This window comes from Mus pahari, chromosome 14, assembly GCF_900095145.1.
Source record: "Mus pahari chromosome 14, PAHARI_EIJ_v1.1, whole genome shotgun sequence".
Classification (NCBI taxonomy): Eukaryota; Metazoa; Chordata; class Mammalia; order Rodentia; family Muridae; genus Mus; species Mus pahari.
The window spans coordinates 68,777,953-68,800,425 of NC_034603.1; the positions used below are offsets into that span (position 1 = coordinate 68,777,953).

General features: G+C 49.1%; 3 protein-coding genes across 4 annotated transcripts in view; all 3 read left to right on the plus strand.

The window, feature by feature from the left end:
- Nucleotides 1–4,777: 4,777 nt before the first annotated feature.
- On the plus strand, nucleotides 4,778–11,938 carry Psme3 (proteasome activator subunit 3). Of its 2 annotated transcripts, none has more exons than XM_021211666.2 (11): nucleotides 4,778–5,049; nucleotides 5,742–5,774; nucleotides 5,897–5,959; nucleotides 6,190–6,294; nucleotides 7,957–8,005; nucleotides 8,405–8,517; nucleotides 8,704–8,772; nucleotides 8,890–8,957; nucleotides 9,054–9,108; nucleotides 9,222–9,308; nucleotides 10,242–11,938. In XM_021211666.2, the coding sequence occupies exons 1-11, from the start codon at nucleotides 5,008–5,010 to the stop codon at nucleotides 10,320–10,322; spliced, it is 765 nt and encodes a 254-aa protein (XP_021067325.1). In that variant the 5' UTR covers nucleotides 4,778–5,007; the 3' UTR covers nucleotides 10,323–11,938. The 2 variants fall into 2 exon arrangements, with proteins under 2 accessions (XP_021067325.1, XP_029402301.1); XM_029546441.1 differs by lacking the exon at nucleotides 4,778–5,049 and adding an exon at nucleotides 5,492–5,657 and having other exon boundaries at nucleotides 10,242–11,920.
- Nucleotides 11,939–12,629: 691 nt separating this feature from the next.
- On the plus strand, nucleotides 12,630–17,989 carry Aoc2 (amine oxidase copper containing 2). The gene is made up of 4 exons (XM_021213229.2): nucleotides 12,630–15,003; nucleotides 16,655–16,940; nucleotides 17,139–17,268; nucleotides 17,511–17,989. The coding sequence occupies exons 1-4, from the start codon at nucleotides 13,377–13,379 to the stop codon at nucleotides 17,775–17,777; spliced, it is 2,310 nt and encodes a 769-aa protein (XP_021068888.2). The 5' UTR covers nucleotides 12,630–13,376; the 3' UTR covers nucleotides 17,778–17,989.
- A 1,157-nt stretch (nucleotides 17,990–19,146) lies between these two features.
- Aoc3 (amine oxidase copper containing 3) overlaps nucleotides 19,147–22,473 on the plus strand; it is a 9,111-nt gene continuing 5,784 nt past the window's right edge. Inside the window, exon 1 of the mRNA XM_021213710.2 lies at nucleotides 19,147–20,858. Within this exon, the coding sequence (XP_021069369.1) occupies nucleotides 19,238–20,858 (1,621 nt within the window). The 5' untranslated portion in view covers nucleotides 19,147–19,237. The remainder of the gene's footprint in view (nucleotides 20,859–22,473) is intronic.

A 22,473-nucleotide genomic window follows, 5' to 3' on the forward strand; every position in this document is an offset into this window, starting at 1 on the left:
ACCAACCCTTAACTAATATTTCTTGATGACATATTATGTTCCCATCACTGCTCTAGATCTGGGAGGACACACTAGTAAGCTGCTCTAATAGTTTATTTTCTAGAGGAGGAAATATGACAACAGTCATGTAAAAAGATCATTTCAGATAATGGTGGGTGTAATGGGTTGAATTTTGTCTCCCCAGAACCTACTGAACACGGTTTGGAAGTCATGTCTTTGCAACTGATTGAGCTTTAGTGAGTGCATCAGGTTGAGGCCTGTGATGTTTGAATAAAAATGACACCCTCCCTCTGCACCCGGTAAATTCATATATATGATGTTTGGTCATCAGCAAGTGGCACTGCTTGAGATGGCCTAGGAAGTGTGGCCTTGTTGGAATGGGTGTGGCTGTATTGGAGTGGGTGTGGCCTCGTTGGAGAAAGTGTCTCACTAGGAGTGGGCTTTGGAGTTTCAAAAGCCCAACCCAGTCCCAGTGTCTCTGCCTGTGGATCCAGATGTAGAGCCCTCAGTTACTGCTCCAGCACCGTCTACCTGCATGCCACCATGCACCCTGCCATGATGAAATTGTAAGACCGCCCCAATCTGTGGTCATGAAGTCTCTTTGGAGTAATAGAACACTGACTAACATAATCCCTAATGCAATATGACTGGTGTCCTTATTAAAAGGGGGCAAACGGATGACAGAGACAGATACAGAGGGAAGATGATGTGGAGAAACACAGGTCATCTCCAAGCCCAGGAGCCCCAGAAGTTCTCCAAAGCTAAGCAACTGTCTCAAATAGATACTTCCCTTCAGCCTTCAGAGGGGGCATGGATTCCACTGAGACCCTCATTTTGGACTGATGGCCCCTGCAAGTGTGAGACAATACATTTCTGTCTTTCTAGGCCATCCAGCTGGTGGCACTTTGTGCAGCAGTTCTAGCAAATGGATAGATCAGGTATGGTGCATAGCAAAGATGAGACAAGTGAGTCCAGGGGCAAGTGAAACTGCCCACTGGGAAGGTCAGGAGGGCTCTGTTGTCTGGTAGATCATCCAAATAACACAAAGGGAAGAGAAAGGACTGACTGGCCTTAAAAAAAAAAAAAGCAGCGCATAGTGGCACATGCTTAGAATCCCAGCACTTGGGAGGCAGAGGCCGAAGGAGTGCTATATGCACCTACATGGCAGCTCACAGCTACCTGTAACTCTGGAATCTGACACCCTTACATAGACATACATGTAGGCAAAACACCCATGCACATAAATCAAATCAATTATTTCATTTTTATTTTAAGTTTTCTTGAAAAATTAAAAGTATAGCCAGGCGTGGTGGTGCACGTCTTTAACCCCAGCACTTGGGAGGCAGAGGCAGGTGGATTTCTGAGTTCAAGGCCAGCCTGGTCTACAGAGTGAGTTCCAGGACCGCCAGGGCTACAAAGAGAAACCCTGTCTCAAAAAACAAAACAACAACAACAAAAAACCCACAAAAAACAAAAAATTAAAAGTATAGAACAATTTTGCAGTACGTGTGGTCTACTAGTTTGCTCTGAAACACAAACATTAACTCCATTAAACGTGGTCATTCACTTCTTCAAAAATTATAATCATCAAATGAGTGGTTTCTCTCCCTTGCTGGGATATACTCTAGGGCCAGAGTTCTGGTTTTGATCTTGGCAAACTTCAGAGTTATTAGAAAAAAATTCCATTTAATTCACTTACAACGATTATATTTCATACAGTAGTTGTTAGAGGGAAAGAGGCAAAGAGAGCCATACCAGGTATTGTTGAAGCCCAATTTGCAGCTCTGTGTGGCAGTGCATATGTGTAAGGCCAACCCTGAGGAGGTGGAACAAGGGGATGGGGAGTTCAAGACTAGCTTCATCTACATAGTGAGTTGGAGGTCACCCTGAGACTACACACAAGCCCTTGACTAGTGGTGGTGGTGGTGGTGGGGATGTAGAAAAAAATAAAAAGAAAGAGAAGATGCTGAAGCATTTACTCAAGAACTAGAAGAGGATGGACTCCAAGGCACAAAAGGAAGGATGGGTTTCCTCAGGAAGAGAGATGTTTCCTCTCGTGAGAGAAGGTGAGGCAAGACAGGAAGTATTGGTAGGATGGCAATTCGGTGGTAAGGTGCTGCCTTAGTGCCTCTGCTGAAATCAAAGCTATGAATGAACGCAATTAGGGGAGGAAATGGTCTGTTTCATCTTTCAGTCCAACAGGAAGGAAAGTTAGAGCAGGACTCAAGGCAGGAGCCTGAAGGCAGAAACTAAAGCAAGAAACATGGGAGAATGGTGTGCTTCTGGGTTGCTCCTCCTGGCATGCTCAGTTTGCTTTCTTATAAACCCTAGGACCACCTTCGCTGGATCTTTTCATATCAATCATCAGTCCAGAAAGTGCCCCATGGGGTTGCCTACTGGTCAATCTAGGGGAAACACTTTCTCAATTGAAGTTCCCTGTTCCTAGATGACCCTGGTTATGTCAGGTTAACAAAATATAATAATAATAATAATAATAGTGGTGATGATGATGATAATCTAACCAGGCCAAGTGATAAAGAACACCCCATTTGCTTCTGTCTTTTCAATGACACATGATCCAAGGAATTGTGACAGTCTTAGGAAAAGAGAAAGCATGACAGTTGGACTGGAGAGATGGCTCAGCGGTTAAGAGCTCTTAAGACTGCTCTTCCAGAGGTCCTGAATTCAATTCCCAGCAATGACATGGTGGCTCACAACCATCTGCAATGGGAACTGATGCCCTCTTCTGGTGTGCCTGAAGAGAGCAATGGTGTACTCATATACATAAAATAAGTACATAAATCCTTTTTTTAAAAAGTATGACAGTGGTTCGGCATATGAGGAAAACTTGTCAAGAGCACAGAGAAAGAGCTCATGAGTTATCATACATTTGATCGAGATTTATGGACATGAATTTAAATTAAGGCCAGCCATTCCGGAGCACACAAAAACAAGTGGCATTTACAATTGTTTTCTCAGTATCATTGCCTACAACATTCAGGAAAAGTCTGTCTGTCTTCTTATAGTGTATCTGAAGACTAAGCAACACTAGTTTTGAAGTTAGAATTCTGAAAGATGCACAGAATAGTGGCCCGCTTATAGTAGAAGGGAGTAAATTTGGGAGCGAATTCTGACGCTAAGCATCCGGTAACATGGAAAGTTGCTACAGATTCCTGTTAACAGGATGTAGTGTGAAAGGTGAACTGGTAGAAGTGAGTGGACAAGGGGTGTGTGTGTGTGGTGTGTGTGTGGTATTTTCACTTGAGTAAATACGAAGGACTATCTTAGACTCCTGCTACTGTCTGCCTGCCTATTGTCTGCCCGCTGTTTCTTTGCATTATGGTCACTTTATTTTCTGGCATTTTTTTCCCAATATGAAGTACCAGTGACAACCAGAAACTTGAACACAGCAGAGTCACTGGCTATATTGAGTACTACAGTGTATCACACTTATCACACTTTCTGTTGTTGTTTTTTTTTTCTTCCTTTTTTAAAGATGTATTTATTTATTGTGTATACAGTGTTCTGCCTGTGTGTGTGTGCCTGCACACCAGAAGAGGGCACCAGATTTCATTATAGGTGGTTATGGGCCACCATGTGGTTGCTGGGAATTGAACTTAGGACCTCTGAAAGAGCAGCCAGTGCTCTTAACCTCTGAGCCTTCTCTCCAGCCCCTGTTGTTTGGTTGTTTTGTTACCTTTTTAGATATGGCCTTACTCTGAAGCTCAGGCATTTAAAGTCATTATTTACTGTGTCTGCTTGCTTACTTTCTAATGTGTGCGCAGATGTAAGAGGACCTCTTGCATGGGTTCTTTCTCACACTGTATGTGTCTAAGGATTGAATTTACATAGCTAGGCTTACAGGCGAGTGCCTTAATAGCCACTATGCCATCCATCTTTTAGGTCCTTGTTGCTCAAGTTTCATGAATGTTTTCCATTTAGTTGGTTGACCCGGTGAATTGGAAATCCAGATACAAAGGGCTGACTGCATTGTAATATCAATTCTATTGAAAGTGGCTAGTGATTTAATTTTTAAAAAAATGTATCTGCTAGAAGACTTTACCCTATATACATGATGCGCACATTTCTATTTCTAGTCTCTCCAGAATACTGTTGTGGGGTCTAGCACATACCCCGACTCCATTTGATTGCATGGAATAACTCACACTAAAAGATACACTACGTTGTTGAAAGAGGAGATGCTGTCTCGTACTCGCGTTAGGAAAATGGTAACCTTTTCCCCCTAGAACTGGGAAGATTTGATTCTAGTCAAGTCATTGGAAGCAACGTGTTGTGTCTTAGATAAGCCACGAGGCTGTTTTGGGCGTGAATTTGTCCCTCAGGTATTTGGTATCTGAGGTCTGCACGTCTATGATAACTGTACCAGGAAAGCCCGGTGCAATGGAACGCGTCTTCGGTTTGACACTAGCCCGAGGGACGGGAGGCGGGAGTCAGCAGGCACAGCCCGGAACCTTAAACTATGGACCCAGGCCGCGGGCTTCTCCAGCCCACGTCACTAGGGCGCGACGCCTGCTCGTCCAGAAGCCCCGGCACATGAGGTCCCACGGTGAAGTCGAGTTCCGGGACAATAAGACACATCACTCTTGAGTCCGCGGGAGGTTTGGGTCTCAGCATCCCTGTCCTAGGTTGACCACCACGGGGCACAAGGCCCCGGAGCTCCAAGAGCCCCTCCAGGAACCTGTCGAGCTGAGTATCAGAGCGGCTGCGCAGGGCACGTGCTCCTCCTCCCCGGAGTGCCGGCGATTGGCTGTGACGTAACTTCCGGCGTGAGCGGCGAAAGCCGGGAGGGCGAGCGAGAAAGCTAGCAGCCAGCAGGCGGGCGGGTGGCCGGCCGGCACGGAGGGAGGGAACGAGCAAGCGGTGAGCAAGCCAGCGAGGGCGCCCGGGTCCCGAGGGCAGCGGAGATTCCTCAGGCCCCTCCGGTGCCCTCCCCGGAGCCCACAGCACCTCCGGCACCCAGCGGAGCGGACACGGCCCGGCCCGGCCATGGCCTCGTTGCTGAAGGTGGATCAGGAAGTGAAGCTCAAGGTAGCGGCACAGCTCCGGCCTCCTCATCCCTCCCTTCGAACCCCCCAGCAGTCGGATCTGCTCCCCGCTCCCCGTGTCGTCTTTGTCTCCCTGGGGACACCAGCTCTGAGCTTCCGCCTGGCTCAACCCAGCCCCCCACGCCTGGAGACGGCATTGGAGAGGACGGTATAGGGTGGCTTTCTGCCCTGCTTCTGGTGATGGAGTGCACCAGGGACTCCTCCGCGGACACGTGCTAAACTCAGTGCTTTAGGCTAATGACAGGTGGAAGTCCCCCGGCCCAGCCACGTCCCCGCCCCCGGACGCTGCCACTGACCCTGCCCTTGGAGGCAGGCTTACTGCGTAGGATGGGGCCAGGTCTGGGTGGGAGTTGGCACGTTTGTGAGCTCACTTCTTCCAGTCTGGCTTTTGTCTGCTTATGAAATTGAGAGGGTTTCAGACAACTGGAGGGAGGGACAAAGGGAGGTGAGGGGTGAGGAGAAAGGGAGAGAAAGGGAGACAGGTGCTGGCATGAAACCCAAACATCCTCTCCCAAGATGGAGAAATGGATTTTCAAAAAAATGAAGTATTTGCAGTCTGGGGGCCTCTCACCTTCTAATTATAATTTCAAGGTGAGGGCGAGACAGCTGGATTTGGGGTTCCCCATCCATGCCCTTGTATCACTAGGTATTAAGTTGCTCTCTCTGTTATTGTAGGTTGATTCTTTCAGGGAGCGAATCACAAGTGAGGTGAGTGTGTTAAAGGAGGAAAGGGGTGATGGTTGATAGCTGGGGGGGGTGGTCCCAAAAAGATATCTGTAGGGAGCGACTGTCCCATGTTTATTAATTCAGGTGTATTTTCTCTTGTCTAGGCAGAAGACTTGGTGGCAAATTTTTTCCCAAAGAAGTTACTAGAACTTGATAGTTTTTTGAAGGTGGGAGACACTTACATTTCTTTAAATTACTTCTTTGGTCCCTGTCTTTGTGACAGACGGGGCAGATTGTGTGTTGATTCTGTTCTCTTGTTTACTGTAAAGCATTCTCTTTTTCATTGCTTTCACAAGAAATACTCCTTTCTCTCTCTCCTTGTTTTTGTTTTGTTTTGTTTTGTTTTTGTTTTAAACTTAACACTAATACTGTTTTGGGGTGAATGCCTCTCTTTCAGGAACCAATCCTAAATATCCATGACCTAACTCAGATCCACTCAGACATGAACCTCCCAGTCCCTGACCCCATTCTCCTCACCAATAGCCACGATGGACTGGATGGTGTGAGTGTCTTGCATTTATGTTTGTGTTCTTAGTATTTTACGTTTTGGTAAGCTTGGGGATGTTCGGAGTCTGTGGGACTTGCCTGTGGGGTCTGGGGTTCTGCTTTAGATGTGGTGGCTGTAGTATGCTACTTTTTGGACCATTAGTTTCAGTTTTGGCAAGGTGAGTATGTAAGTGCTGCTCTCAATGTTAGCCCAGGTTTTAATTAGTTCTAAACTAGCCACGGGCTTCCTTCAGCTACCTGGCTTTCCACCTGCTTGGGAATAAGCCTTTTCTGTTCAGTGCACTGTTCTTACAGATGGGAAGAGCAGCTGTTTTTGCTGCACAGCTGCAGTCTCTGTCTTTACTGTACTTGCTCTTTGCTTTGTTTTTGAGACAGAATCTGACTATGTAGTCCTGGCTAGCTTGGAACTCCTTATGCAGGCTAGATAGACCAGGTTGGCTTCAGACTCATCAAGATCTGCCTGCCCCTTCCATCTAAATGCTAGGATATTGCCAGCTAGCACTGATACTGTATTAGTTGTATGTCTATATTGTATTAGAACACCGCCCATGCTATAGTTTGATCTAGATTCCTGTGGCTTGGTATTTTGTTGCCGTTGTTTGTTGTTTTTTTTTCTGTCCTAGAAGTTGAGCCTAGGGTCTTGTGCATGCTATATTCCTAGCTTTATATTTATATTTATATTCCTAGCTTTCAGGACTTTCTTAATTATAACTAATTAAGCTGAGTATGGTGGCTGAGCATTCAGCTTGCCTGGAGAAGGAGAGTTGTGTGTTCATTACCAGCCTGGGGTACATAGGAAATTGAAGGCTAGCTGGGACACATACTGGGATACTTTCTTCAAAACAAGATAAACCTGCAGTTAGGAGACGCCTCAGCAGTCTGAATCCTTAGCTCCTAACATTACTTCTACCATACAGAATGTAATGTGCTGAGCTTGCTGAATGAGGGATTTCTTTATATTAGAACCAAAAGATTCGTGCATACTCCCTCAGTTATCCCCTACCTGCCTTGATTGCTTTCTTCTTATTTTTTAAATGGAACTTTCCTCGGTTCTCCACTACCTGAAAAAGTATTTATTTAGTGTGTGGGTAGGAAGCGCTTTCTTTCTGCTGCACTGGACCCAGGGATCAAACTTGGGTCGTCAGGCTTGGCAGCAAGTGCCTCTACCTGCTGAACCAGCCTACTGGACATTTCAGTGGCTTTTTTTTTTTTTTTTTGAGACAGGGTTTCTCTGTGTAGCCCTGGCTGGCCTAGAACTCACTGTGGAGACCAGGCTGGCCTGGAACTCAGAAATGTGCCTGCCTCTGCCTCCCAAGTGCTGGGATTACAGGCGTGCGCCACCACTGCCCGGCTTCAGTGGCTTTTTAAATGTGTTCTTTTCGTTTTAACTTTGGCCTTCCCAACTAGAATGCAAGTTTCTTTTTTGACCAGAACCTCTTTTAAAAGCTTTGTGTGTGTGTGTGTGCGCGCGCCTGTGTGTGTGTGCACAGAAATTTATATGATAATCTATGGGGTCCAGGAAGGAATTAAACTTGTTTGTATAGTATCTTGTAATGGGCATGCGTGTTGAATGCAAAAATTAAACTTGCTTGTATAGTGTCTTGTAATGGGCATGTGTGTTGAGTGCAGACTAATTCTTGCTTCTTCATACTTGTAGCCCACTTACAAGAAGCGCAGGTTGGATGAATGTGAAGAGGCCTTCCAAGGTAAGAGCTGCTGTCTAATCAGTTCACTTCATCTGCTGACTAGCAGCCCTGAGAAGTAGGATGGATCTGGTTTTCACCAGCTCAGGAGGTGAGGTCTGATTTAATTCCCCAGGTCAGCACTTGGCGAATCCTCCTGGCGCAGTCATTATGTGATCTTCTGGAATGCCAGGAGGGATGCTTAGAGGCAGAAGCCATGCCTCACACTTGTTACAGAGGCCCATACTCCGTGCCTCCGTGCCCCTGTAGTAGTTGCTACCTGACAGGTTAGGGGGGAGGGGTGGCGTCACTTGAATTGTGACAGAGAAGAGGTTATTACATCTATGTCTAGGGAAGACGAAAAGATGGGAGGACGCTTGTACTTGCGCTGTCCTGAACTTGTGACCTTGACATATCTTCCAGGAACCAAGGTGTTTGTGATGCCCAATGGGATGTTGAAAAGCAACCAGCAGCTTGTGGACATTATTGAAAAAGTAAAACCCGAGATTCGGCTGCTGATTGAGAAATGTAACACGGTGAGGCAGGGGTTCATGACCCAAAGAGCGGCACTAGAACTATGGAATGATGGGAGGGTTGGCAGGCTAAGGCCTTTGATTCCTTTCTCTTGGCGTCAGTCCCCACCAGGAAGAATCATGTACTTCAAAGCTTGAGTAGGAAAGACCAAGGTCCTTCTACATATATTTTGTCTTCTCATACTCCAGGTCAAAATGTGGGTTCAGCTGTTGATTCCCAGAATAGAAGATGGGAACAACTTCGGGGTGTCAATTCAGGTAGTGTGCCCACATTGCAAACTGGGAGCTCCTTCCCTGCTTTGTCTTTGCCCTCGGTCTGTGCTGCTGCTGTAGGCTGATGGGGAAGTAACTTGACTCTCCTGTTCATCTCCCCAGGAGGAAACAGTTGCCGAGCTAAGAACTGTTGAGAGTGAAGCTGCATCTTATCTGGACCAGATTTCTAGGTAGGGCAGCTTGGGCCAATCCCAGGAACTTGGGCTAGTGAAGTGGGAGACCTGTTCACAGTCCTTTCAGCTGCTTTTTTTTTTTTTTTCTTCCAGATATTATATTACAAGAGCCAAATTGGTTTCTAAAATAGCTAAATATCCCCATGTGGTAAGTAGGGTTTTGTGATCTGAGGTGGTATGGCAAGGTAGAGAAGATTCTAGAAATGAGCTTTCTGTGGGCATTTGGGCTTTGGAAGACTAGCCTCCCTACTTCCCATACAGGAGGACTATCGCCGCACTGTCACAGAGATTGATGAGAAAGAATACATCAGCCTCCGGCTCATCATCTCAGAGCTAAGGAATCAGTATGTGAGTAAAGCCAGTTCCTGCCCAGAGTTGTCCTGCTTTTCATAGGTCTTTGGTAATAGGAGTCCGATGACTGTGGTGGTGTCTGCCTGTAGTCTCTCAGGAGGCTGCACAATAGGAAGCTGGCCCAGGGTACAGAGATAGCTGTTCATCAGTTTAGAGTAGAGAACATGAAGTCACTGAGGGAGTCTAGTTGGATGTGTCTGTTCTAGCCAGGTAGGGGCAATAATACCACTCATGGATGCTTAAGCATGGGCATTGGAGTTAGAGAGATGGCTCTGTAACCAAAGTACTCATGCAGTGAGTGACTGGGTTGTTTGATTCATCTTATTTATTCTTATCCATGGCTGGCCTGTATATGGCCTCACTATGTTGGTGACAGACTTACAGTTCCATGACTCCATCTTTCAAGTGCTGGGATAAAGGATGTGTGCCACCATACCCAACTTGATTTTTTTGTTTTTAATTATGTCTATGTGTGTCAGTATGTGCCCGTTTGAGAGTGTAGGCACCTGTGGTCACCAGAAGAGGGCACCAGACTCCCGGAGCTGGGGTTAGTGACAGTTGAGACGCGGTGCTAGGGATTCAGCTGTGCTCTTGTGCAGGGCGAGCTCTTGCTGCTGGCAGATGAGCCAGCTCTTCAGTCTGGAGACTCTGATCTTGATCTTGGTTAAGCTCAGACTTGACTTCAATTTTTTTTCTAAAATAGGGTTTGATTACTGAGTAAAAAAACTAGACTTTGAGCATCGAGGCAGCGGACTTCTCAGTGTGATCAATGCTTGAGCCAGCTTAGGGGTGTAGGAGGTGGTGGTGCACCCTACCCCCAGCTGGGTTAAGTGATGAGAGTGGGGTAAGGTGAGTGAGTGCTTGGAGCTTCTCGCTGTCTTGGTGAGGTAGAGGTTGAAAGGATGAGTGATCTGATATTTCCTGTCCTAGGTCACTCTCCATGACATGATCCTGAAAAACATCGAGAAGATCAAACGGCCCCGGAGCAGCAATGCAGAGACACTGTACTGAGGCCGGGGCCAGGGGACTTTGTGAGTCTGGCTCAAGACCGACATTGCCTTGGTTTGTTACATGACTATCGTGATGGGGAAACTGGCTGGAAATAGTAATCACACCTCTCTGTTTTTAGTTAGAGTCTAATGAAACTCTCATCTAGTTCTGTGACGTGTTTACCTCTTTTTTCAGGCCTCAGGAACTCTTCTATCTCCTTCCCCACCCCCACCCAGCCTGTCCTAATTTCTGGAGAACTCCAGGTTTGTGCAACATACTGGCACAAGAGTAATTGTGGGTTTTTGTTTTTTCTTCCTTTCGCTCCCTCTTCCCCTGTTTTAGGTTTTGTGTTTTCTTCCTTTTGACAATTAGTTGGTTAAAAGCTGGAGGAACTAACTATAGGGAGAGTGTTAGGTGTCTTTTAGGAACAGGGGGAGTGGAGGTGGAAGTCACAAGGCTAGTGTCTCGTTTCTGTGGGACTTTGGGTCCTCCCTGCCTGCCCTGGTGATGCCTTAGGGCTTTTCACCTACATCCATCCCGCCCTGAGCCTGACCGTGGCGAGGGGTCCCCTAGGCCTTCACCTGCATCCCTGCAGCTTCTTTGGATGTTTTTATTACTGGGGTTTTCACATACACATGTGTACACATGTACACGCACATAGGAACATGTATACATGCTTCCTGCTCCATTATAGATCATAACTTCCTTCCTGCACCACCTCTCCCTCAAGCCCTTCACATAAAAACAGGTGATAGTTGTCTTAGTCATCCACCCAGGCAAAAGTCCCAGGCCCACCCTCTTCTGATAATGTAGCCGTTGGTGCCAGGGTAAGTTGAAGGAGACCCAAGAGCCGAGCAGCAGAGGGCTCATGAAGGCCTTCCCTCTGTGGCTCAGGTTCTTTTTGGTGTTATGCAAAAGCTGGCCCTCTGGCCCCCACTTGTCCTTCTCCTAGGCTAGCATGTGCGCTGGCTGGGGAGCGGTCAGCTGTGAGCTTGGAGGCCGCTGCTCCTCCTCGCTGTGCTTTCCCTTGGGAAATACTTCTCGCCTTTATAGTATTGTGCTTCCAGGGAAAGCAGGAATTCATGTGTATATGTGTGTGCACATACACACGTGCACATGTGTGTGTTCGTGTGTGTATTAATATGCTGCGAAGGTCAAACCCATAGAAGAGTTGCCTCCTCTCTTGAATCTTGCAGAGATGTCACTTGTTAAAGCGTTTTGTACTAACCGCACTAGCCCCCAGCTTTTTAAGTGAGAGTTGGTCTCTGCAGTTGGTCTGCCAGTGACTGACTCTGTGACTGTCTGACTTTTATTCCTCTCCGTCTTCCAACCCTAAATCATATTTCCACCTGGGATGCATCACTTTCACTCCCAGCATTCTATAGGAAAGGAGTCGGGCTGCTCTCTTCCCATGAATAGTGCTCAGTAACAAACCAATCGCATTTTCGTTGGGCAGTGCGCCTACCCACTCTCGGATCCCTTCCAGCTGAGCCCCCCCACCACCACGTGTTTCTCGGTTTTCCTTTTTGTTTGATTGTTCCTCTGCCCCTCCTTCCTTGGATTGTAATGTAAAATTCTTTTACCATGTCAAGAAATTATTAAAAATACAGGTACTTTGACCTCTTTCTAAAGCTGCAGACCCTGGTGCTGTACTCTGGTGACTGAGGGACATAAGGGACATGGTGGTCGCACATGAGCATTCAGACACCCATCTTCACAGACACTCTGGCCTGTTATGTGTGAATTTGGTAGTTGAGCCTTCCTTTCTCTTCATGGTGGCAAGAACTAATGGGAGGTGGTTCCTGCTGTGTGTCCCAGGTCCTTCCTGGTGATACCCTGAGCTGCCAGCAGAGGCTGCTGTGGTTACGCGTGGGACCTGCAGCTCGGGCTGACCCTGTCTAGCCAGTCCTTTTCCTCCATACTACATACTGCTTCATACATACTTTTTTGAGGGAACTGGTATTGGTTTATACTGACCCACAGTGCTCATAGGAGGCTTACATCCCTCTAAAATAGCATGTCCTCACTTCCCTCCTGACAGTGAGACTCTTCGTTGTCTATAGAGGTTTAAGGTCCCAGCAGGGGAGGGCATCTCCTCTATTCTGTCCAGAGCTTAGAGCCACTAGCTACCAGCTCTGCCTACCTGCTTCCCTCCCTCCCTCCCTCCCCTCCCTCCAGGGTTGCTAAGCACTTGCTGTGAATGGCTACATTTTAATCAAAAGCACTCCACAGAGTACTTTTATGTTTTTAATATATTTGTTTTGTTTTGTTTTTTCAAGAGCTTTCTCTGTGTAGCCTTGGCTGTCCTAGGATTGCTCTGTAGACCAGGCTGGCCTCAAACTTGAGATCTGCTTGTCTCCTGCGTGCTGGGATTGAAGGCGTGTAGTGCTCTGCCTGGCCGGGCTTTTTATTAAGGCAGGGTATCACCTAGGCTGACCTATAATTCACTGTGTGGCTTAGTTGGCCTTGAACTCACAGCACTCCTCTTGACCACGCCCCATGTGCCTTCATAGGGAAGAAACTCAGGATATGTAGCTCCTTTAAGGCTACACAACTTGGACTGAATCATTGTATAGACCTGAACACAAAGCTCAAACTCAACCAGTCTTTTCTCTGACTGGATAGAATAAGGCCTGGGTCTCCCAAGTCAGGCACTCGTTAGGTCCCAGGTAGAGCTGACTGCTCACTGCTGAGTTGGGCGGTGGGTCCGGGAACTGGGAGTGTAATTCTGCTACGAAGTGTTTTGTTTTGTTAGCGCTTGTGTGATACACAGACAGGGAAAGGAAGGAGTGAGTGTGTATCAAAACTGCCTTCTCAGGTAGTTCAGCACCATTACCCAGCCCATCCCTTCTCATCTGTTCTAAATGATGACACTTAGTAGTTAGTGACCATTGGCAGTCAAAGTTTAAGGACAGGCACAAGCTATGTAATGTCTTGAGCCAGATCACAAGACAGAAAATTGGAACAGAACTACATAAAGCACGATCTGAGATTTTCTGTCCAGCCCACAGGGTGGAGTTTAGTCCATTCCTCTCCATCATCCTGAATATAAGCCTGCCACAATGTCAGACACAGATGAGCTCTCAGGACTGGGGCAGCTCAGCATCAGCCATGAATCTCAAGGTGCTGCTGGTGCTTCTGGGGCTGTCTTTCCTTACTGTCTTTGCTCTGGCCTATGTCCTGCTGACCAGGCAAGGCAGTTCAAGCCAGTCTCCTCGATGCCCTTCCATACCTCCCAGAATTCATACCTGGACACACGCTAGCCAGAGCCAGCTGTTTGCAGATCTGAGCCCCGAGGAGCTGACAGCTGTGATGAGCTTTCTGACCAAGCACCTGGGGCCAGGGCTGGTGGATGCAGCCCAGGCTCGACCCTCGGACAACTGTGTCTTCTCAGTGGAGTTGCAGCTGCCTGCCAAGGCTGCAGCCCTGGCCCACCTGGACAGAGGGGGGCCCCCACCTGTGCGAGAGGCACTGGCCATCATCTTCTTTGGTGGACAACCCAAGCCCAATGTGAGTGAACTGGTGGTGGGGCCCCTGCCTCACCCCTCCTACATGCGGGATGTGACTGTGGAGCGTCATGGTGGCCCTGTGCCCTATCACCGGCGCCCCATGCAGAAAGCTGAGTTTGTTCAGATATGGAGACATTTGAAAGAACTGGAGCTACCGAAGGCACCCACCTTTCTGGCTTCTGTCTTGAACTACAATGGCTCCACCCTGGCACCTTTGCACTCTACTGCTGCTGGTCTGCATGCAGGCGAGCGGGTGACCTGGATAGCCCTCTACCATAATATCTCAGGTCTTGGAGTGTTCCTTCACCCTGTGGGGCTGGAGCTACTGTTGGACCACGGGGCCCTGGACCCTGCCCACTGGGTAGTCCAACAGGTCTTCTACCTTGGGCATTACTATGCAGACTTGGCCCAGTTAGAATGGGAGTTTAAAGCTGGCCGCCTAGAAGTGGTTCAGGTCCCTCTACCCACACCAGGTGGGGCTTCCTCCCTGAGGCCTAGAGTTACTCCAGACCCTCCTCTTCCCCCTCTTCAGTTCTCACTCCAGGGTCCCCAGTATAACATACAGGGAAACTCAGTGACATCTCCCCTCTGGACATTTACCTTTGGTCATGGGGTGTTCAGTGGCTTAAGAATTTTTGATATTAGGTTCAAGGGTGAGCGTGTGGCTTATGAAGTCAGTGTCCAGGAGTGTCTGACAGTTTATGGTGCTGATTCCCCCAAAACAATGACCATCCGATACTTGGACAGCAGCTATGGGCTTGGTCTAAACAGCCGAGCTTTGGTTCGGGGGGTGGATTGCCCCTATCAAGCCACAATGGTGGACATCCATGTACTGGTGGGCACGGGGTCAGTCCAGCTGCTTCCAGGGGCTGTGTGTGTATTTGAGGAGGCCCAGGGACTGCCCCTTCGAAGGCATCACAATGGCATCGGGGGTCATTTCTATGGTGGTTTGGCCAGTTCAAGTCTTGTGGTCAGGTCGGTGTCATCAGTGGGCAACTATGATTACATCTGGGACTTTATGCTGCACCCAAATGGGGCCCTTGAAGCGCGTGTCCATGCCACGGGCTATATCAACACAGCCTTCATGAGTGGAGGAGCTGAAAGTCTCCTCTTCGGGAACCGTGTGGGGGAGAGAGTGCTGGGAGCGGTGCACACACACACTTTCCACTTCAAACTGGACCTTGATGTGGCAGGTGAGTTCTTAGCCTGAGCCTTGAAGGCTGGGAATGGGGCACAGGGCAGGAAGTCCCCAAATCAAGGAGTGAGCTTGGAAAGGTTCAGAGAGCATTCTAAGCCCTCTGGGTATGGGAAGGGAGAAAGGATTGGGTGCAGCTGCAGTCACAACTGGATGTCAGGCCAATTCCTACCCTCTGATCCCCCTCCCCCCAGATTTGCAGTTGTAAAGCTAGTTTAAGTATAATGACTGTGCCTGGCTGCCTTAGTCTTGAGGGACTCTCTGGGGAATGGACCCTGAGGGAACTGTATGGAGCTGGAGCCCCTGCACTTACTGAGCTTAGGGTGGGTAGAGAGGCAGGGGACTGAGCAGAGGGAGCCAGAAGTCCAGCTGAAGAGCTCTCAGTAGGGCAGGGATGTGTATTGTACTTGGGGAGGGAGGGTGTCAGGGCTTGGGTATCTCTGCAGTCGGTGCTGCCTAAGCCCTATGGGATAGGCCACCCTACCCTTCCATCACTATGAACTGTCTACTATTATGGCAAGCCTGCGATAGGCTCGCTGCAAGAATGGAGGACAGAAAACAAGCTTGTAAAAGCACAGACATGGACCCAGAAGGAAGCAAAATCCAGCAGGCCTCCGTTTTACACTTGGAGAAACTAAGGAAGGCAGGGGAGATGGGATAGGAAGTGTGATGTCTCTGTTGTGAAATTCTGTCTTGATTATAGAAGGCCTGGCATGTGCACACTGCACATTATACATGTGCTTGCTTGTTTGGGTTTTTTTGGGTGGCGGTAGAGGGGGTTAGGAAAAATAAGACTAACATAGTGGCAATAGATCCTAGTCTGACCTGTGTACTGTGAATCTCCAATTGGAAAATTCTCTTCAACAGCTTTGGGCATTAAAGAGCCAGCTACCAGTTACTAGGTTTATAATGTTTCCATCAGCATGTGTGCTTTTCTGTGTATTGAGCAAAGCCATAAAACAGCATTAGTTGAAAATTTAGGAAGTGGGGATCAGAAGCAAACTGTTCTAAGGCCTACTGGGTAGGCTGATGTTAATAAAACCTTTGGCAAGAGCAGAAACATTTTGTATTTAGCCATATGTGGATGCCAGGCAGTTAGCTTGCTTATTTATGACTGTAACATTTTGTATCTAGCCGTGTGTGACTTCCAAATAGTTTGTTTGCTTATTTGTTTATTCATTTATTTATTGGAGGCTGGGTTTCGCTCTATAGTAAACAGTCTTTGGACTCCCTTTTATTTATTTACCTGTCTATTTATTTATTTTAAGACAGTCTCCTTGTTTAGCCCTGATCACCTTGGAGCTCTCTATGTAGATCAGTTTGGCCTTAACTTTGCAGTCATCTCCTGCCCCTGCCTCCCAAGGGGAGGTAATTGCAGGTATGTACAATTATCCCTAGCAATACTGAGTTCTTTAAATATAGCTACTGTGATTGGAGAAGCACATTTTTAATAGCTACACATGCCTGATGGTTGTCCTATTGAAATATGGTAGGTTGAAAAAAGCCAGGCTAGCCCTTGCTCAGGCGCATGCCTCCGAGCACAGGTGTTCCCTGCTGCCTTTGGCCAGGCCAGTGCTATAGGCAACCCAGGGATCCTGTCTCAGCAATGTAAAACTGATGTAGAACTCGCCCTTTCCTTAACCTGACAGGTCTGAAAAACTGGGTTTTAGCTGAAGATGTGGTCTTTAAGCCTGTAGCAGCCCCCTGGAACCCAGAGCTTCAGCTACAGCGCCCACAGCTGACCAGGCAGGTCCTGAGCAGGGAGGACCTGGCTGCATTTCCCTGGGAGAGCCCTCTTCCTCGATACCTTTACCTGGCTACCAACCAGACCAATGCCTGGGGTCACCAGCGAGGGTACCGAATCCAGATCCACAGCCCTGCTGGTGTGCATGTACCTTTGGAGAGCGACGTGGAGAGGGCTCTCAGCTGGGGGAGGTGAGGAGGGCCCTGAGAATGGGGGTAAGGGAAGACCTGTTGCCCTCAGCACGCACACATCCTGGACCTGCCTTCAAATGCAAATGGATAACAGGATGGAAAATGGTAGAAATCTGATTCAAGGGATTCTAGGCTTGTAAAGCTCTTGAATTTTTTTTTTTTTTTTTCCAACACTGCCTTTCTACAATTCCTGGCCAGGTACCAGCTTGTGGTGACCCAGAGGAAGGAAGCAGAGCCCCACAGCAGCAGCATCTATTACCAGAATGACATGCGGAGCCCGACTACGGTCTTTGCTGACTTCATCAACAATGAAACCCTCTTAGGGGAGGTTGGTGGGTTTAGAGATACTGGGGAAAGCCATCTCTTCCTGATGTCTTGGCTGTCCAGCCTCTGTCCAATACAGGTTATCCCTACTACTAGGGGGACATTAGTCACAGCAGTGGCACCCTGCCCAGGTTATTAGATATTCGGTGTAGGAATGTGGCTGGCAGATGCAGAAGCCAGACTGGAGGCTGGGAAATGGCAGCTAAGAGGTGACTCTTAGCCTCCAACTCTTCTCTCCTCCTCCAGGATCTGGTGGCTTGGGTGACAGCCAGTTTCCTGCACATCCCCCATGCTGAGGACATCCCCAACACAGTGACTGTGGGAAACAGAGTGGGCTTCTTGCTCCGACCCTACAATTTCTTCAATGAAGATCCCTCCATCTTCTCCCCTGGCAGCGTGTACTTTGAGAGGGACCAGGATGCGGGGCTCTGCGGCATCAACCCTGTGGCCTGCACCCAACAGCTGGCAGGCTGTGTCCCCAACCTGCCCTCCTTTTCCTATGAAGGCTTATAGGCCTGAGGCCGTGGTGAGGCCCCAGGACAGGAGGATGGAATACAGGTTGGAGAGATGGCTCAGTGGTTAAGAGAACTCGACTGCTCTTCCAGAGGTCCTGAGCAACCGCAAGGTGGCTCACAACCATCTGTAATGGGATCTGATGCTCTCTTCGGGTGTGTCTGAAGACAGCTACAGTGTACTCATATACATAAAATAAATCTTAAAAAAAAATGGAGGATGGGATGTACACACTCCTCTGTTCTGTTCCTGTATTTTTATTTATTTTATTTATTTTTTATTTTTTTCGAGACAGGGTTTCTGGCTGTCCTGGAACTCACTCTGTAGACCAGGCTGGCCTCGAACTCAGAAATCCGCCTGCCTCTGGTCCCCCGTCCCCCCCCCCAGTGCTGGGATTAAAGGTGTGTGCCACCACGCCTGGCCTGTTCCTGTATTTTTAATCACCTCCCCCACACACACACCAGGTTCCCATCCTCTGTTCCTTAGCAAGCAGCCTTTCTGCACTAAAGTCCTGGGTATCCCTGTGGCTGACTCTTGCTTCTCGCCTGTCTTTTGTATTTGTTTCTGTTTGAGAACAGGGTCTCTCTGTGTGGCACTGGCTGTCCTGGAACTTGCTGTGAGGACAAGGCTGGCTTCAACTCTACCTACCTCTGCCTCCAGACTACTGGGATTAAAGATATACACCACTACTCCTGGCTTCTGCTATTGAAGTGATAATTTATTAAAAAAAAAGTTTTGGAATACTCAAACACCACAAGTTCTATCATTTCAAAACTCACTGGTGTTCACAACATTAAATCAGGCTTCTGACATGTGTGTATCTAAAAGGAATGGTGGTTATATATAAAATGATAAACGGTTTGCAAAATTTTTATTTGAGTTTATTCTGCGTGGCTTTTTAAAGCATGTAGAACTTTATCCCAGGAGAGTATTAAGGACTCTGGCCAAGGAAATTAGTAACAGTAAGAGCCGTAGGGCGGGGCTGGGGAGGGTAGGTGGACCTGGCCAAGGAATCTTTCTTGGAAAAGAGGCTGGACGTGGGGGGTTTCCTTGGCAGGACAATACTTCACCGTGAATGTAAAGAAAACACCCGGCCTTCGTAAGGGAGTTGGGGAAGAAGTGAGTCTGCGGCCACAGGGCTGTGGGGCAGACCCGGCTACTTTCTGGCAGTGGACTTCCATACACAGATCCCTCCCCTTTTCCTCAACCCCAGCTCTCCCCCAATCCCAAGCCTGACCCAGTGAGCACTCTGATTTGGAAGCTGGAGGACAAAGCCATGTAAGGTCTGTGGATATCACTGCAGTCAGCTCAGACCCGCCTCCCAACCCCGGCTCCGGCTTCCCTCCTCCTTCCCACCCCAGCAAAAGCAGACTACAAGGAAGCTTTGCTATTGCCTAGCGCCTGGGAAACCCCAGCCAGAAGGAGTCCATTTCTGGTAGAAGCCTGTCCATCAAGGAGCAATGACCCAGAAGACCACCCTAGTGCTCCTGGCTCTGGCTGTCATCACCATCTTTGCTTTGGTTTGTGTCTTGCTAGCTGGCAGGAGTGGAGATGGGGGCGGACTGAACCAACCTCTTCATTGCCCCTCCGTTCTTCCTAGTGTCCAGCCCCAGACACACCCTGGCCCAGCCCAGACACACCCTGGTCAGAGCCAGCTGTTTGCAGACCTGAGCCCCGAGGAGCTGACAGCTGTGATGAGCTTTCTGACCAAGCACCTGGGGCCAGGGCTGGTGGATGCAGCCCAGGCTCGACCCTCGGACAACTGTGTCTTCTCAGTGGAGTTGCAGCTGCCTGCCAAGGCTGCAGCCCTGGCCCACCTGGACAGAGGGGGGCCCCCACCTGTGCGAGAGGCACTGGCCATCATCTTCTTTGGTGGACAACCCAAGCCCAATGTGAGTGAGCTGGTGGTGGGGCCCCTGCCTCATCCCACCTACATTCGGGATGTGACTGTGGAGCGTCACGGTGGCCCTGTGCCCTATTATCGGCGTCCTGTGTTGGGCAGAGAGTATCAGGATATCGAGGAGATGATCTTCCACAGAGAGCTGCCCCGAGCTTCTGGACTCCTCCATCACTGTTGCTTCTATAAGCACCAGGGACAGAACCTGCTAAAAATGACTACAGCCCCTCGTGGTTTGCAATCAGGGGACCGGGCCACCTGGTTTGGCTTGTATTACAATCTCTCAGGGACTGGGTTTTACCCTCACCCCATTGGCTTGGAGCTTCTGGTAGATCATAAGGCCCTGGATCCTGCCCTGTGGACCATCCAGAAGGTATTCTATCAAGGCCGTTACTATGAGAGTCTGACTCAGCTGGAAGACCAGTTTGAGGCTGGCCTGGTGAATGTGGTATTGGTCCCAAACAATGGTACAGGTGGGTCCTGGTCTCTAAAGTCCTCAGTTCCACCTGGCCCAGCTCCCCCTCTGCAATTCCATCCCCAGGGACCCCGGTTCAGTGTCCAGGGGAGCCAAGTGACTTCCTCCTTGTGGGCTTTTTCTTTTGGCCTTGGAGCTTTCAGTGGCCCAAGGGTCTTTGATATCCGCTTTCAAGGGGAGAGGGTGGCCTATGAAATTAGTGTCCAGGAGGCCATAGCCCTGTACGGTGGAAATTCCCCAGCATCAATGTCAACCTGCTACATGGACGGTAGCTTTGGCATTGGCAAATACTCTACCCCCCTGACCCGCGGGGTAGACTGTCCTTACCTCGCCACCTATGTGGACTGGCACTTCCTTCTGGAATCTCAGTCCCCCAAGACACTCCGTGATGCATTTTGTGTGTTTGAACAGAACCAGGGGCTCCCGCTCCGGCGGCACCACTCAGATTTCTACTCCCACTATTTTGGGGGCGTTGTGGACACGGTGCTTGTGGTCAGATCCGTGTCTACCTTGCTCAATTATGACTACATATGGGACATGGTCTTCCACCCCAACGGGGCCATAGAAGTCAAATTCCATGCCACGGGCTATATCAGCTCAGCTTTCTTCTTCGGGGCTGGTGAGAAGTTTGGGAACCGAGTTGCGGAGCACACGCTGGGCACAGTACATACCCACAGCGCTCACTTCAAAGTGGATCTGGATGTGGCAGGTGAGACATCATGTAGGTTGCTCACCAAAGAAAGACTGGGGGTGGGGGTGGGGGGTGCTTTCCTTCAGTCTGGCTGGGAGAGGAGGGGCTGCTGAGTTTCATTTGGATCTTAGCTTCCTGCAAAGCTGCCAGATTCTATACATGTGACCTCCTTACATCATCTTGGGAAATGGCTAACCGCAGGGAGGGAGAAGGCGAGGTTTGGCTTCCCGGGGTCCTTTGAGTTTGTTTATGTGGGGCTCCGTTCAAGCAAGCAGCTGTTTGCTTTCCAACTCAGCTCTGTCCGGCCTGTGGTGCAGCACTGGAAGACATTTTGGGTCTGCAGAGTCCCTGTGCATGCAAGTCAGTCTTGGAAGAAGTATTGCTCTCCATTTCCTTGGGAGAGAGTCTCTCCTCTTTCCTGATCTCTCTCTGGGCACCGTTCACTTCGGAGCAGGGTACCCTGGATACGGTGGAGAGCGGAGAGTTCCAGATGGCTGCTGGAGTTTGTGATCCCAGAGACAGCCAAGGCTCCGAGATTTCCTGAAGAGCATCTTTCTGTTTTTTCTTCCCTACATTGAGCCATCACCCAGTTGGGGTTTGGTTTGTTTGTTTTCTATTCTATGAAATCCCTCAGAACTCTCACTAGGTCACAGTGTTACCCTCTGTCCCTGTTAGGCCACATTAATTAATTAATTAATTAATTAATTAACAGGACTTTTGAGACAGGATTTCTCTGTGCAGCCCTGGCTGTCCTGAAATTTACTCTGTAGATCAGGATGGCCTCAGACTCACAGAGCTCTATCTGCCCTCCTCTGCCTCCAACGTTAAAGGGATTAAAGATGTGCGCCACCACTGCCTAGCCCCAGACCATCCCGGATGCTCTCCGTGCCAGAGTCCACTGTGTACAGAGAGCTGTCCCACACATGCTAGTTTCCACATCCCACAGCTGCTGACTTCCCAACACCTGCAGGATGTCACCTCCAGAAGGTCTTCCCTTCTGCCAGCTCTAGCCCACCCTGAGAGTTTTTCCAGTACACTGCGGTAGCATTTGGTAGCAGTACCAACATGCTCCTAGGTCCTGGACACACAGCCCATGATCTCTTTTTTAACGTGGGCTACACTCCTAACTAGAATGGCCTTCCAGGACTTGTCTTGATGATAACCTTTAAGGGTAGACAGAAATGGTGTCTTGGGAGTTGGGGAGTCCTGTCCTGTGGGGCAAGAACGGGTCCCGAGTCTGCTCGGGGCTAAGGTTGCTGGGCAAGGCAGGACTCAGAAAGTTTTGACTGTTCACATCCCTTGAAACCTCCAGGTGGACATTGGGCTGCGAGAAGCTGCAGGATCCCGCTCCGGGGGTGGGAAAAGATGCAATCTGGGGTCCCCGTGGAACTGCCGGAGTTGGGCTCTGGCTCTTGGGCACCACAGACACCGCTGGGTACCGCGGAAGAGCCAGTTTTGGGATCTCTGGGCCGCACGGAGGCCAGGGATGTCAAGTTCTCGCTCTCGCGCCTTTAATCCCAGCACTTGGGAGGCAGAGGCAGGCGGAGTTCTGAGTTCAAGGCCAGCCTGGTCTACAGAGTGAGTTCCAGGACAGCCAGGGCTACACAAAGAAACCCCGTCTCAAAAAAATCTA